The sequence below is a fragment of the Dendrobates tinctorius genome, unplaced genomic scaffold (genome assembly GCF_039654945.1).
Source record: "Dendrobates tinctorius isolate UK_male_01 unplaced genomic scaffold, ASM3965494v1 ptg000099l, whole genome shotgun sequence".
NCBI classification, from domain to species: Eukaryota; Metazoa; Chordata; class Amphibia; order Anura; family Dendrobatidae; genus Dendrobates; species Dendrobates tinctorius.
Window position 1 is genome coordinate 6,809,348 of NW_027361767.1, and position 16,545 is coordinate 6,825,892.

The 16,545-nt window shown below is 48.6% G+C and overlaps 1 protein-coding gene across 1 annotated transcript in view; it reads right to left on the reverse strand.

Moving 5' to 3' along the window:
• Positions 1-6,181: 6,181 nt before the first annotated feature.
• SMARCA4 (SWI/SNF related BAF chromatin remodeling complex subunit ATPase 4) overlaps positions 6,182-16,545 on the reverse strand; it is a 33,225-nt gene continuing 22,861 nt past the window's right edge. The window contains exons 20-34 of the mRNA XM_073587525.1: positions 15,292-15,405; positions 15,054-15,161; positions 14,879-14,965; positions 14,643-14,689; positions 14,381-14,547; positions 13,976-14,139; positions 12,817-13,044; positions 12,509-12,586; positions 12,131-12,349; positions 11,469-11,710; positions 11,283-11,391; positions 11,095-11,196; positions 9,812-9,941; positions 9,584-9,723; positions 6,182-6,776 (exon numbers count right to left, since the gene is read on the reverse strand). Coding sequence (XP_073443626.1) covers positions 6,744-6,776; positions 9,584-9,723; positions 9,812-9,941; positions 11,095-11,196; positions 11,283-11,391; positions 11,469-11,710; positions 12,131-12,349; positions 12,509-12,586; positions 12,817-13,044; positions 13,976-14,139; positions 14,381-14,547; positions 14,643-14,689; positions 14,879-14,965; positions 15,054-15,161; positions 15,292-15,405 — 1,968 coding nt within the window. The 3' untranslated portion in view covers positions 6,182-6,743. The remainder of the gene's footprint in view (positions 6,777-9,583; positions 9,724-9,811; positions 9,942-11,094; positions 11,197-11,282; positions 11,392-11,468; positions 11,711-12,130; positions 12,350-12,508; positions 12,587-12,816; positions 13,045-13,975; positions 14,140-14,380; positions 14,548-14,642; positions 14,690-14,878; positions 14,966-15,053; positions 15,162-15,291; positions 15,406-16,545) is intronic.

A 16,545-nucleotide genomic window follows, 5' to 3' on the forward strand; every position in this document is an offset into this window, starting at 1 on the left:
CAGGACTTCTTTTTGTAGACGAGCCACCAGAAATTGGACAGGGTGTCAAGAAGGATGGTAAGACTTTGGCGAGTCTGGTGAAAAGACAGAGCTTTGATTAGAATGTCGACGTACGGAAAAAGGTCGAGACCTCTGCTCCTCAACGAGGCCATCAACGCCGCCATGATCTTTGTAAATACTCTGGGCGCGGTGGCGAGACCGAACGGCAGGGCGACAAACTGGTAGTGGTCCTGGTGAAACGCAGGAATTTCTGATGCCCGGAGAAGATGGGAACATGCAGATAGGAGTCTTGAATGTCTATTGAGCACATGAATTCCTGCGCTTCCATGGAAGCTATTACTGAACGAAGAGACTCCATTCTGAAATGTCGTAGGCGGACTCTTGTTCAGTAACTTGAGGTCCAGGATGGGCCGGACCGCGCCGCCTTTTTTCGGTACAACAAACAGGTTTGAGTAAAACCCTGTGAAACGTTCTGACTCGGGAACGGGCACAATCACCCCGGAATTGAGGAGGGAGGCGATGGATGCAAAGAAACCTGGAACCAAGGCAGGGTCCTTTGGAGGTCGGGACTCGAAGAAACGATCCCGGGGTCGAGAGGGGAACTCTATTTTGTATCCTAAGGATACAACTTCCCTGACCCAAGAGTCTTCTACTGAAGCAAGACAGACGTCTCTGAAGAAAAGGAGTAGACCGCCCAGGTGGGAAGGTGCCTCGGAGTTCCGTTGATAGTCATGCTGAAGTGGACCGTCCAGTTCTGGACCTGGAGGATCTTCCCTGGGAAGAGAGAGATCGCCAGGAGGGAGTGGGCCTAAAAGGAGACTTTCTTCCTATCCTGGCGTGCTTGCGACCTTTGTTGGTTGGAAAAAGGATTCTGCCGTCGCGAAGCGGCGGAAAGACAGAAAGGGCCGAAACTGACGTCTTGGAGGAGGTCTACGAGGCTTGGACTGAGGAAGAGAGCCTGTGCCTCCAGTGGCGTCTTTAATAATTTGGTCCAGCTGGGATCCGAAAAGACACGCTCCCTGAAAAGGCAGATTGGTAAGAGACTTTTTTGAAGACAAATCCTCCTGCCAAGCCTTGAGCCAAATTGTACGTCGGATTGCTACCACGTCGCTGGACGCTTGAGCTGCGCAAGATGCAGCATCCAAGGAGGCCGAGACCAGATAATCCCCTGCATGGGAGATCTGGTTGGCTAGCTCCGCCAAACGCTCCGTTTGCCCTGGCGGAGATCCTCCGCCCAAGTAGCTATGGCTTTAGCTACCCAAGTTGAAGCAAAAGCAGGGCTCAGCGCCGTCGCAGCCGCATCGAACGCTGACTTTGCTAAGGATTCTATGATCCTATCGTTAGGATCCTTCAGAGACGCCACACCTGAAATCGAGAGGACCGTGTTGTTAGATAGTCTGGACACGGGAGCGTCTACAGAGGGAGAGGCCGACCAATTGTCGGTGAGCTCTTTTGAAAATGGATACAGCACGCCGAGGCGCTTCCCTCTTTGAAAGCGCCTGGTCGGATTTTCTCTCTCCCTGGTAATTAGCTCGTCAAACTCCGAGTGCGGGGCGAAGACTCTGGAAGGTGTTTCTGCCCATCTGAACGAAACCTCCTGATCCGAGGGTTTCGCAGGGGAGTCTCTGATTTAGAAAGTGTGGTTAATCGCAGCAATGAGGTTCTGTACCGTAACCTTCATGTCCGCGTCATGGTCCGAATCCAGCTCTAAAATCTCCTTGGATGGCGCGTCCGAGAACGCCTCGCCTGACTCGGGTGAGGAGGCATGGGAAGGAGACTGCTGGGAAGGACTATGCGGTGAGATGGGGCGAGGGGAGGATTCCAGCCAGAAATCCTGCCTGGGCCTTTTGCGGCTCATGCTGGCTGGCTTAGATGGAACCTCTTGTACCCCTGCTGAATACTGTAGAAGTGTCCAGGGGCAACTTATCAAGAACGACCACTAGGGACTGAGACACCTTAGTAAGATCCCCCTCTGATTGTGATAGAGAAGAAGCCCAGTCAGGAATGGGGGATTCAGTCTCACGGGTAGCCATAGGGAGCTCCTGGGCATCGGGTTGAATGGCATTGCTGCAGTCGAGGCAGAGGGGAGTGGGCTGACCTGAGGGAAGTTTGCGTTTGCAAGAAGAACGTGCAAAGAACGTGACTAAAGTGCCCGTGGGAGCAGGGGGGGGGGGCGAGAATGGTCAGGCTTAGAGGTAGACATAATGGGACAGTCACTGAAGGAGTGCCGGAAGGTTGGGGGACAGGGAGGAGGGTGTCAGTCTGCAGAAGCAGAGCTACTCACGGTCCGTTGCCCTGTGGATAACCCCAGTAAGCGATGCTGCGCAGCTCGCGTACTTGCAGGGTCGCAGGAGAGTGTGGAGTCCGGCTGATGTGTCCAGCTGCCAGATCATGGAAAATGGCGGCCACCAGAGGAGACTGAGGGAAAAGCGCGCTCTGAGACGAAGGGCGGAGCTAAATGCCGCTCTGAGAAAAAAGGTACCGCCCGCTGTAAAAGGTGGGCTGAGCGCTGTGAGTGCGACAGGAGCATGAGGAGAGGCGGTGGGCGGGCCTAGGATGGGCGGGAGGGAAGCCCGCCTGAGAATGACGGCGGGGGACATGGCCGCGAAGCTGTAGTAGGCCCAAAGTGAAGCCGGGGCCTAAATTAATAGCGGCGGCCGCCTGTCAGCAAGGGGCAGCGCAGAGGTGACGCATCCTGAACGCTGCTGAGAGAATCCTGGCCGGGGTGAAGGGAGGGGGCGGGAGGGGGCTGGAGGGCAAATGCAGAGGCTGCCTGGAGGCGCGGGACGGCCGTGGAAGCCCACAGCGCTGCCACAGCCACCCGCCCCAAAGAAGACGCTGAAGCTGCAACCGTGCTGCCTGAGTAGAATGGGTACCCAATACTCACCCTATCCCAGACCAGAGTTGAATAAAGGTACCTTGCTTGTCCTGAGTATGTCTGCGCCTCATCCAACCGACAGGCTCTGGTAGGCGAGTGGGTGGGAGACGGAAGGCAAGGACCCTCTCCATCGCTGACACGTATTAGTGTTGGCGGCCAGCCAGAAGAGCTGCTGGTCCTGCTGCGGAGAGCTGTGAGGATACGGGGTGGCAGTACACGCCGTACTCAGTGTCTCTTTGTGGGAGTACAGATGTGACTTTTCACTCTATCCCTCCAGATAACCTGAAAAGAAACAACGCACATCAAGGTAGATAAGGGTCTAAAGAAAGACCCGTGTCCACCTCCTACTGACACTAAGCTAAACTGAGGAAATTACTGCTGGTCGGTGGGGTGTATACTGCGGAGGAGGAGCTAACATTTTTCTATGCATAGTGTCAGCAGCATACAACCCATGGTTTCTGTGTTCCCCAATGAAGCGATAGAGAAAATGGGCCGATGCAAAAGTTTGGACACACTTGGAGATTTGAGTGTTTAGATAACTGACCAAGGTTTCAGACCTTAGCCTGTTGGGGTTACGACTTGTTCACCATCATTAGGAATGGCCAGATTATGTAAATTTCCCAGCTTTATAAAACTCCAGCCATCTCTAACTTTGTTCCAAAAAAAAAACAAAAAACAGCAGCCATGGGTTCCAAGCAGCTGCCTAGTACACTGAAAATGACAATGGTAGAGGCCCACAAAGCAGGAGGCGGCTATAAGAAGATAGCAAAGCGTTTTCAAGTTGCCCCTTCTTCAGTTTGAAATGTAATTAAGAAATGTCAGTTAAAAGGAACAGTGGAGGTCAAGCTAAGGTCTGGAAGACCAAGCAAATTCTCAGTGAGAGCTGCTCATCGGGATTGCTGAAGAGGCAAATCAAGACCCCTGCTTGACTGCAAGAGACCTTCAGAAAGGTTTAGCAGACTCTGGAGTTGTGGTACATTGTTCTACTGTTCAGAGACATCTCCAAATATGTCCTCCATGGATGAGTCATCAGAAGAAAACCTCTCCTGTGTCCTCAATTTCAGGAAAACATCTTGTCAACCATTAAGCAAGGAGGTGGATCAATCATGCTTTTGAGTTGTGTTGCAGCCAATGGCACAAGGAACATTTCACGGGTAGAGGGAAGAATGGATTCAATGAAATTTCAACAAATTCTTAATGCAAACATGTATAAAAAAGATGAATGTGAAAAGATAATGATAATTGATAATGATCCTAAACACACGACAAAATCCACAATAGATGACTTCAAAAGGAACAAGCTGAAGGTTTTACAATGGCCCTCACAGTCCCCTGATCTTAACATCATTGCACATCTGTGGCTAGACCTCAAAATAGAGGATGCATGAAGACCCAGGAATCTCAGAGAACTGGAGGAATTCTCCAAGGAAGAATGGATGAAAATCCCTTAAATAAGAATTGAAAGACTCTTGTCTGGCTACAAAAAGTGTTTAAAATCTGTGATACTTTCAAAAGGGGAGTAATACTAGGTACTAACCATGCAGATTGCTGTAATGTGTTTTACATTTTAAAAATTACAAAAAAGAAAATGGGATGATCCAAAAGTTTAGGCAAAGACGTGAATAAAATCAACACTGACCTCCTACGCATAATTTTATGGAATGGGGGGGGGGGGGGGGGGGGACAATTCTTGCCCGATTACACAAAGGGCGAGGAAGAATCTCCTGCATCTCCTTGCCAGGAGACATTTTTTTTTCAATACAAAACATACTAAAGCCATGTAAGGACTTTGTATTTTCTCACATGGTATATTTGTTACAGAAAGAAAACAAAAAAAAAAAAAACAACATCATTCATTTCAACAGTTCAGAAATCAATGAGCTTCTCCTAGCAGATTAATAGATCCACTAGTATTATCCTCTTCCACCAAACTGGACAGCGGGCACAATGCAGTCAGGGGGTAATGTCCTCCTGGCATTCACCAAACCCAGACTCCTCCAGACGCAGAAAGAGAAGTGTGATCCCTCACTGTACAGAACATATCTCCTCCAGAGTCCAGCGGTGGCGGCTTTACACTACTACATCATACACTCGGCATTGTGCTTGGTGATGCAAGGCTGTACACAGCTGCTCGGCCATAAGGCTCCCAGCAGGCGCTCAGTGTTTGTGCTGATGTTATACCAGAGGAGATCCTGACACTGCAGTTATGGGGTCAGCAGAGCGTTGGCGACTCAGCTCCCCGCTCTGTAATGTGACAGGGTCTCCACTTTGTGGTAGAGTTCCCAATAGTTCAGCAGATGGGAGCGACGGGGACCAGACGCTACCCCCCCCCCACCAGGGCGGACGAAGGGGACCAGACGCTACCCCCCCCCCCACCAGGGCGGACGACGGGGACCAGACGCTACCCCCCCCCCCACCAGGGCGGACGACGGGGACCAGACGCTACCCCCCCCCCACCAGGGCGGACGACGGGGACCAGACGCTACCCCCCCCCCCACCAGGGCGGACGACGGGGACCAGACGCTACCCCCCCCCACCAGGGCGGACGACGAGGACCAGACGCTACCCCCCCCCCCACCAGGGCGGACGACGGGGACCAGACGCTACCCCCCCCCACCAGGGCGGACGACGGGGACCAGACGCTACCCCCCCACCAGGGCGGACGACGGGGACCAGACGCTACCCCCCCACCAGGGCGGACGACGGGGACCAGACGCTACCCCCCCCCCCCACCAGGGCGGACGACGGGGACCAGACGCTACCCCCCCCCCCCCCACCAGGGCGGACGACGGGGACCAGACGCTACCCCCCCCCCCCCACCAGGGCGGACGACGGGGACCAGACGCTACCCCCCCCCCCCACCAGGGCGGACGACGGGGACCAGACGCTACCCCCCCCCCCCCCCCCACCAGGGCGGACGACGGGGACCAGGCGCTACCCCCCCCCCCCCACCAGGGCGGACGACGGGGACCAGACGCTACCCCCCCCCCCCACCAGGGCGGACGACGGGGACCAGACGCTACCCACCAGGACAGACAAATACAATCATAAAGACGCCCATTACTTTTCTCCATCTAGAACATCCCCATAGTCCAATGCTCTATTCCAGTCTTTAACCCTCTACTCGTGTGAAATAAAACCACACCTGTCAGAATGAAGACAGACAACTCCTGCTGCTCTGCTCTTTGACATGATTTCATCATTTTATTTTGTTGTCCCATAACATTAAAAATAAAATTTATAAAAAAAAAAAAAAAAAAAAAAAAGAGCCCAAGTCTATACAGAAAGATACCAGTCAGTCTGGACGAGGTATTTCATCTGGTTTTAATTTATAATCCAGTGACACTGACACACAAACATACAGCTACCACTGCCGGGCCCCTCCCTGTGCAGTGCGAGAAGGGGGAAGGGGACGCGGCGGCATCTTGACCTGTTTATTTTGTTTTCTTGTAAAATACAGTACTAATGAGTGGATTGCTACCTGCATGCATCCACAGCTGACACTACAGTGATTCCCATACTGTAACTCCAACAGTACTGCCGTAATAAAACAAAAAGAAAAAAAAAAAAAATAGATTTATATATAATCAAAAAGTCATATTCCTCTTACCCTATCCTGAGAGGCCTCATGGTGCAGCCAGATAGTTAATGCTACAGGCGGTACCGTCCCTACGACTCCTCAGTTATATAAATATGGAAGAATTTCATTTTTTTTTTTTTGTACAGTTCACTACATTTCAGGCTACCCGTTAGCGTCCTAAAGAAAGAGAAGAGGGCGAAGGGCGGGCAGAGTGGCGGAGAAGGCGTCCTGTTGGCACGCAATGGAATGAGACATGGAACTATCAGTCGGAATGTTCTGTAAGTGTCAGTCTTCTTCTGTTCCGCTGCCAGAGCGGTCCTGCAAAGTAATCGGAGAAAGGAGGTCATGTACGGAGAGGGAGAAGGACGGGATGAATATCATGTTTCGACTCAACTTCTTCAGGGGGTGAAGATGGGTGAAATTCTGCCATCTAGTGCTTGATCGTGGTAATGTGATGTTTTGAGTTTTATTTAATTTGTGTTTTAAGTTACAATTAGTCGATACTATAAAAACTAATTTGCAAAACAAGTTTAATTTATAGTATCAGGAGTAATCCTTTTATATATAGAACATCCATTTTGGCTCTATTACCCCTCTCCCCTGCTTTTTTTGAGGATTGCTGTTTGGTATATAGGTTCAACAAAAAGAAAACACAGGTTGTAGCTTTAATAATTCTCCAAACTAATAAATTAAAGTATTTATCCACTTACAATGAACATTTAAAGAGGAGGATGGGGGTGGGAAGGGTAAAAACACAAAAAACTGAGCATCAACAAAAAAAAAAAAAAAAAAAAGGTAGTTCAAAACAGGGATTTTTGTGTACTCACCGTAAAATCCTTTTCTCTGAGCCAATCATTAGGAGACACAGCATGAACTATGGTCCCGTGTCCCCCAATGAGGCAAAGTAGAAATAGAAATAGCAGTGATCAAAACTACAACTTATCTAACAAAAAAAACCCACACACTTATTTTGTTGTTGTAACCTCTGCAAGGACGTGTGGAACATGTGGCTGCAGAGTAGAGCAGCTCTCCGCCATTGTCTATTTGCCGGAACCGGATACAGTCGAGAGCCCCACAGAGAAGGCAAAGATTGCTTATTACCGGCTCGGCCATCCCGACTGCTGTATACATAGAACTAAACAAGCTCGGCGTATACAGTATGTGAGCGCTGATGGCGCTTCTGCCTCACTGGGTCTAAAGAGTGTGAACAGGAGCTGCTGGGTGGTAAGAGAGGTCAGCTCTGCAGCCAGTTGGCTGAATGTCCCCTGTAACTGTGGCTAATATACCTACCCAAGTACTTAAAAAACACAAGCCCTGAACCCATATGGGGGATGGGGAAATAGTGTAAAATAGTGTTCGATCTATAAAGCTAATGGTAACAGAAAGGTACAAAAATATGTAGCATGAATTTGTGTTTTGTTTATAATTAACCCCTTTAACCACCTTGGGTTTTCTAGTTTTTGAGTTTCCGGTTTTTGCTCCCCTTTTTCCCCAGAGCCATAACTTTTTTTTATTTTTCCGTCAATATAGCCGTGTAAGGGCTTGGTCTCTGCGGGACAAGTTGTAATTTTGAATGACACCATTCGTTTTGCCATATAGTGTACTGCACACTGGGAAAAAAAAAAAAAAAAATGATCTTCTGATTGCCCGATATTGCATTTTAATGCAATGTTGCAGAGACCAAAAAAAGCGTAATTATGGCATTTCTATTTTTTTTTTTTTTTTTAATCGCTACGCCGTTTACCAATCAGATTAATTCTTTTTATGCAAAGTTAGATCGGCTGATTCTGAACGCAACGATACCAAAACAGGATTTTTGGTTACTCACCTTAAAATTGGTTTCTAGGAGCCTTGTTTGGGGGACACAGGAAACCATGGTATTTGGATTAAGGCATGGCAGGTGGACTTGTCTTCTAAAAAGTTCCTCCCCAACTTGCCTTTCCAGGGTGCCTGTCCATTTGGCTCCAAGTTGGACCAAATTATTACGTAGGCCACCAGAGGGACGAGTTCTCTCCTTCCTCAGGCCAAACCTCGCCATCCTCCTTTGAAGTACAATTTTCGGTCCTCTCTCTTCGACAAAAGATTTCTCCCGCCAAGAGAGGTCACAGGATCGCCAGGATAGGAAAAGGACTTCCTTTAAGTCCACCCCCTCTTGGCGTCCCTGTAATGTGCAAGGTAGATCCACCAGGTCCAGTCCTGACAGATTTTCCTCTGCATGATTCCCTTCCAGATTCCAGGGAAGATGCCATGGTTTCCTGTGTCCCCCAATGAAGCGATAGAGAAGTGTGTATTTTTTATTGTTTTATTTTGAATGGCAAATATAGGGGTGATTTGAACTTATGTTTTTTTTTTTTTTTTTTATTTTTTTTTCCTCACTTTACACTTGCTTCAATGGTCTCCATGGGAGACTAAAAGCTGGGCGACGCTCAAAGCTATGCAACTACGACAACTATAGGGTTGTCGTGCCAACCCATCGGCGACCCGCCGTCATGTGACACGGGCACTGATGGGCGGGAATAGTGATGCGCTTCCGGTGTGTGCATGTTAAATGTCGCTGTCAATGTTTGACAGTTGCATTTGACATGTTAACAGCCGCGGGTGGATCACGATTCCACCCACAACTGTTCGGGGCACATGTCAGCTGTTCAAATCAGCTGACATGTGCCGGAAGAGATGCAGGCTCACTGTCGGAACCTGAAGCAGACAGGGGGAGCCCACCTTGTCTGTAACTATACGTCTATGGTGGTAGTGGTAACCTGACTGACTCAAGTTCTGCTTGTGGCCGGCCATGTTTGAAGTAGATGTGACAAGCCTGGGGCCTCCATTAGTCATCCTGCCTCCATTACAGACTAGCCACTTTCAGATGAATGAGAGAGTTGCAGACATTTTTTTTTTTGCCACATTTGTGCCTCGGGTACCTTTATACGTCGGAGCTGCATTCATAATTCTGCAAGCTTCTCCTCATACACTCTCACTAATGCCTGCAATCAATTGAGCTGTGCCAGAGCTATTTTCATTAATCCCCACCATCGAGCTTTAAATGTCCATTTGCAATGTCAGGAGTTGATGCCAAACCTTAATGTGTGACAATAGATGAGCGCACGGGCTGCAGTAAGGTCACTCACCTCTTCTTGGTCCTCTTCACTGTCGTCATCACTGACTACAGGCTTGGCCCTGCATCCTCGGCTGGTGCGCCTGCGCCCCTTCATTCGCTCCTGCATCCTCTCCTTACGACCCAGCTTAATTTTCACCTTGACGGACCGAGCTGGGACACAGGACATGGACGACGTAAGAAAAGGCACAGCATATCATAATCCTAATAGCATGCTGCCATCTTCAGACGAGACACTCACACTCAGATTCTGATCCTTCCTCTTCACCTTCGTCTTCTTCGCTCTCGTCTCCCTCACTCTCCTCTTCCTTTTCAATCTTCTGCCTAACACTGGTGAAGACGGACTGAAGCACGATGGAGTCTTCATATATCTGCAGATTACAATGGAACATCAAACAAAAGACCCCCTTTAAAATCCAAGAACTGGAGACAAATTTTACCTCTTGTTGTGTGATGCCGCTGCGGGAGGATGGTTTTTTTTTTGTAGGGCAAGCTTAACTACTTTTTTTTATGCTGAATTCAGATGTCAGAGTAGGGACTACAATGCATGGACCAGCAAATTTAGGAGAAAAAAGGGAGCAAACGAATCCAAGTAGTATAAAAATATCAAAATCCTTTATTAAATGCGAGCACAGACAATATATATAAATAACCAGCAAAGTTGCAGATGACAAATAGACACCAATATTAAGAAGGCAGGTGGGGGTGAAAAAAAACAAAACAAAAAAGACTACACCTGCATATAACATTAGCCAGGATAGTTTGTAACATATGCTGATCTCCTTGAGAAAGCGCCTCCTGATATATATATATATATATATATATATATATATATATATATATATATATATATATATATATAAATAATCAGCCATGGAACAAACCTCCGACGTACGTTTCGCGCTCAGGAGGAGCTTTCTCAAGGAGATCAGTAATATTATATATATATATGTATATATACACACACACACACACACACACACACACACACACACACACGTGTAGTCTTTTTTGTTTTTTTCACCCCCACCTGCCTTCTTAATATTGGTGTCTATTTGTCATATGCAACTTTGCTGGTTATTTACATATATATAGTCTGTGCTCGCATTTAATAAAGGATTTTGATATCTTTATACTACTTGGATTCGTTTGCTCCTTTTTTCTCCTAAATTTGTATGTTTATGGAGCGGAACATAATATTATGGCAGCTTAGTTCCATGGATTGCCGCATTGTTTTGTTGAAAGTATTGGGCTCATGTTTATTTCTAATGCATGGACCAGACATGGGTCAAGACCCGAGCTCGTCAGCCATACAGGCATGTTTGGGGCCAGGATATCCGTGGCCGATTCGTGTATTGCCGTCTATACGCATCTGAATTCTCAGCTTATGATTAGACAAGATGGCGAGACATCACCTGTGCGCCGCAAAGACATTACCCCAGCCTTGCTAGTCACACACCACTGCCATGGATGATGGATTAGTGGATGAGGTGGTCGAGAGCAGTCTACTGTGGACTGACTCACCAGAGATCCCTCCAGGTTGAAGGTCTGTGCGTTCTGACACAGCAGCATGACATCCTTCTCCAGATCATTCAGATTGCGATACTTGTGATTTCGGATTCTCTCCTGAAAAAACAAACCACATCCAGATTCATTTGTGTTTTGCAGGAAAACCCTATATTGAGCGGCGATCAGGGCCATCCAATGCCAACCTTGATCTTTCTGAAGTCCACCGGTTTCCGGATCAGCTCATAATACTCCGGGAGCTCTTTGCGAGATGGAAGCTGGATGAAAACTTCACTGAGCTGCCGCCCGGAGCCACTGCCACAGGAAAAGACGGTGAGGCGGATTGTGCTTCTTAGCATACCACTAGCTGGTGACAAGGTGTGGGCCGTTACCTGTCCTTGTATTTGATCACAGCGTCTACGATCTTCTTCATTTTCCTGGTGAGATTAGGAGGGTTGGGGGAAAGCTTTTCTGCCGGGGGTCGCCCTCGCTTTTTCTTTCTGCCATCATCCTCCTTCTCCCGTCGCACGCTGGTAGTTGGGGTCCCGAAGTCCACATCTCGTTTCCGCTTACGGGTGGTCTTCTTCTGACGAACCTCTTCCTCTATTTCCTCTAATGTCCCTTCCTCAATGGCCTGCAGAAAATAAAGTACTTATTTCCACAATTACTTACAGCTTTACCCTTCCTAGATGGCTGTCCGGCTGCTCACATTAACATAAAAGATGGTGCTGAGAATGTTAGACCTCATTGGAAGAGAACAAATGCAAGATGTCAACTGATGGTGCATGTGGCTCAGGAGGCCACATCACCGACGCCATGGATGGGATAGAACTACGCCCACAGCGGCGACTGTTTGCCACATGGGTGGAGTTTCGTCTCACAAGTGGTACTACTCATCCGATAGTCACAGACTGAGCACGGCCTGGTCTCCTAACATGAATTCAACAGCCTTCAAGACAAACATGAGGCTGAATTTGTGTCAGACCACCAGCAACCGTCTATTGATAAACACGGAAGTGTGCAACTTGCCTCAGAAAGACCCAATAGCACAAACCTTTAGCCACTGCTTCTCTGTGAGGGAGTCGCTGTAGTCCACCTCCTTCCTGTTCCGGGATCCACGTCCAAACATCTTCTCCTCCTCCTCTTCACATGTCAGACGCTCCACCTCGGCGTCGTCTTTAATGATCCAGCATGGAAGCTCATCCTCCTCCATTAACCGGGGTTTGCGTTTGGGATTGCGGGCTTCCTCTCGCCGCCTATCTAAATCCATTCTCTGAAAAGAAAAAAAAAAAAAAAGAGCAAAAAGTGAGAAAGTTCTGCAAACACTAAAAGGAGCAGAGGCCCAGAGCTGTGCAAAAATGGGGTCACCTCTCACCAGAATAGACATTACATTAACCCCGTAGTGCAGAAAAAAGCCTTGTATGGGACTTACCATGAATAAGTCGAATTCCTCCTCATGTCTTGCAATCATCTGATTGACAGTTTCGTCATCAGGTACCTCATCTTCCTCCTGATGGCAGACATAGCTCCATAGTTAGTATATAGACAGTCCCATGTAAGTGAATGGACTGGTGGTCACACACGCGCACTATCACTATCCAATATTGTATTCAGTGACCTAAAACTGAAGTATTCCAGTAGTCATGGAACTACAACTCCCAACATCTCCGCCAGCGGTATACTGCAGACCTCTAATGTGATAGTGCCGGTCAGAACATATACATCTTATGGCTTCCTAACCTCATCTTGCTCCTCATGCTCCAGGATGGCCTGCAGGAAGGCTTTCCTCTCGTGGCTGGAGGATTTCTGATCGAACATCCCGGCCTGGATGACCTTCTGATCCACGTTCAGTTTGTATTTAGCCGCCGCCAGGATTTTCTCCTCCACGCTGTTCACCGAGCACAGACGCAGCACGCGCACCTCGTTCTGCTGTCCGATACGATGAGCGCGATCCTGGGCCTGCAAGTCCTGCAAAATTATTAATGATTAGGTCCCAAAAAAAAAAAAAAAAAAAAAAAAAAAAAAAAGTGAATGGTCACTCGTAAGAGGACAGCCGTAGCTGGAATATTAGGAAGTTGCATATAGACCGTATTTTTAGAATTGTAAAGCCGCACTCCCCTCATCCCCCCCCAATTTGAGGAGAAATGGTGGCGCTTCTTAAAATCCGAATTGTAGCTGTGGTGGAGCGGGGTCCCAAGGTCGCTGCTGAAGGAATATTCTGGCACCAGCATGGCAATGCCGCAGGCCCCTGGCTGGTAGGACAGGGCGTTCAGAGGTGCAGGGCCTCAGCCGACATTTTGTAAAAGCCTGGAGCCCCACACTTTTCTTAGTCTTCAATGCGGTGGTCTCTGGAAAATGGCTGCCGGAGGTGGCGCACACGCAGATTGAGATCTCGGCCATTTTCCCCAGAGTCGAATACATTAAAAAGTATGGAATATGCAGGAATCCAGGCTTTCACAAAATGTTGGCAGGGCCCCCGCACTGCCGAATACCATGTCCTACCATCCTGGGGCCAGCAGCATAGACCATGCAACCCAGTACCTGGCTTCATCACCGCCGCCCATCAGGTATGTTACCGTAAAAGCCGATTATAACACATGGCACAATTTTATTACAAATTCTCCCCACCCCCCTCATTTTCCTCCTGAAAATTTAGGGTGCGTCTCATAAACCAGCGCGTCTTATAATCTGCAAAATACGGTACTTGAATCACTGGAATTACGATCAAGACCGCAGTGGTCCGAGGCTACGGTGGACTGACACTCAAAAAAAAAAGAAGTTCTCAGAAAGGCGCCACTCAATCATGTGGTCCGGTCTGGTACTGCAACACAGACCCACATACTTCAGCTTGTACCAGCCTCCGCCACACACAAATATATGGCGTGGCGATAGTATATACCTGATGTGGATTCCAGTCGCTGTCATATATGATAACCGTGTCAGCCGACTGCAGATTGAGACCCAAACCCCCGGCCCGGGTACTGAGCAGGAAGACGAAGTACTCAGACCCCGGCTCATTAAACGTCTTCAGTAACATACCACGGTCTTCAGCTTTCGTGGTTCCTGGTTAGTGGAAGGAGGGGAAATAAAGACTCAATTAGTGCAGACTATACGAAAAGAAAAATGTATAAAGTAAAAGAATGAACGAGCAAGATAAGTCTATAAGTGCAGGAGAAATATGGCTGATCACGGGGGATAAGGAGTGTGCACACCCATACATCATGGTAGGACTAGGAGCCACAGGGTAGAAGTCATTACAGGCTCAGTCCATCTGACAGAGTGATAGGGTTGGGGGTTTACGCACCATCTAACCGGAGGTATTTAAAACCCCGATAGGCGAAGTAGTCCTCCATGAGTGTCATGAGAGTGGTCATCTGACAGAAGAGCAGGACTTTGTGGTTGGTGGCTCGTAGCTTTGGAAGGATGCGATCAAGTAGCTCAAACTTTCCAGAGGCACGGTAGAGGTCCTGCCTATGGAGGGGGCAAGAAAGGGATAGCTGGGGGTCAGCGAAGTGTAACAGTACAGCCCTACAGAATAGCATTGTGCCATTATATGGAAGACTCACCCCTGCACAATGCCTCCTGTGAACCCCAAGTGTTCAGAAAAAGACTCCTGGAGAAAAATTGCAACAAAAGGGTCAGATGGATGCGGTTCTACGGCAAGCACCGTTTGCCCTGGACCTTGTGAAATGAAGTAAAACTGGGATATCGGTAGGTATAAAGAAGGTTCCTGAATCCCCACATTTCATAGCGAGACACTACAAAAGTGCCACCATCACACATATTAGTGCACACAACCCACCTCTATATGCTGGAACATGTATGGGTGATTGCAGATCTTCCTAAGCTGCATGATGGTATTCATGAGGGTCTTGGTGCCACCTTTACCCTGCGAGAGAAATAGTGACATCCCTTGAGCACCACGTGGCATCCGCCCCGATCCCGTACAGACGGAGGCAGCGGGGCTGGATGCTTACCTTCTTATCCTTCTCCGATCCGTCTGTGAGGAGAACGCCCTTGGCCTGCATGTGTCGGTATAAGACCCGTTGTAAGGCAGACATGTCACATTTAATCACGTATTCCACCTGAAGACAGATGAGAAGTCATCCAAATGGAAAAATCACATTGCCTCTAATGGATCACCAATAAGACGCCATGACATCCTAAGCCTCGCCCACGTCACTATAGCGGTGCTGCCTGTACAGGACCACTCACCTTCTCCGGCAGCTGCGCCTCCACCTCCTTCTTCAGTCTCCGCAGTAAAAAGGGACGCAGGACTTTATGAAGACGTCGGATGATCAGGATGGTTTCTTCTTCGTTTAAATCCACCTGGAAAACGAGAGCCGAGATCAGTCACTCGTATCGGCCCAGATATCAGGACGGAGACACTGCTCTCCTAATTATTATATACGGGAGTCTGCCACCTAATGTGAGAGCAGCATGATGAAGGGGCAGAGACCCCAACTCCTGCGATGTGTTACTTACTGGGCTAGAGATCACTAGAGCACTAATAACCGCTGCCATCTAGTCCTACATATTTAGGAGCTCTGTCTAACCCCACCACCGATTGGCAGCTTTCTGTCTATGCACAGTGTGCCTGGAAAGCAGCCATCAGTGGTGTGGGCAGAGTTATACAGAGCTCAGCATTCAGAGAACTGCTACATCTGCTGCTGATAAAGCAGGGACTATCATAGCTGAACATGCAGCTCAGTAGGTGACATCACTGGAATCGGGCTCTCTGACAGATTCCCTTTAAAAAAAGTGAGTCTTGCTGTACCCATTTCTTTCAGGAACAGATGTGAACAAAAGAGGGATTTTGGGTTCTTACCGTAAAATCTCTTTATTGGAGCCTTCATTGGTGGACACAGATAACCATGGGTGTATGCTGCTGCTGCTAGGAGGCTGACACTATGCAAAACAAGAAAATTAGCTCCTCCCCGGCAGTATACACCCACCGACAGGCACCAAGCACCTCAGTTGGTGAAAAAGCAGTAGGAGAAGCAACCAAAAACCATGAACATATGTACCAACCCAACAAGGGACTCGAAGACCCAACACGGTACAACTTAAACAGGGAGGTTGCTGTGTCCCCCAATGAAGGCTCCAAGAGAGATTTTACGGTAAGAACCCAAAATCCCTCTTTCTTTATCGCCTTATTGGGGGACACAGATAACCATGGGACGTTCCAAAGCAGTCCCGAGGGTGGGAATAGCAATAAAGGAACGACAGAAGGAAGGGCTTAGGTCGGCCGGTGTGCGACCGCCGCATGCAGAACCTTCCTACCAAGAGCTGCATCAGACGAGGCCTGGGTTTGAACCCTGTAGAATCTCGCAAAGGTGTGCAAAGACGACCAGGTCGCGGCCCTGCAAAGTTGTAAGGCCGAAGCCTGGTGTCGCACAGCCCAAGAAGCCCCTACAGCCCGGGTGGAGTGGGCTTTCACTCCCGGAGGGGGCCGTTTCTCCTGAAGTC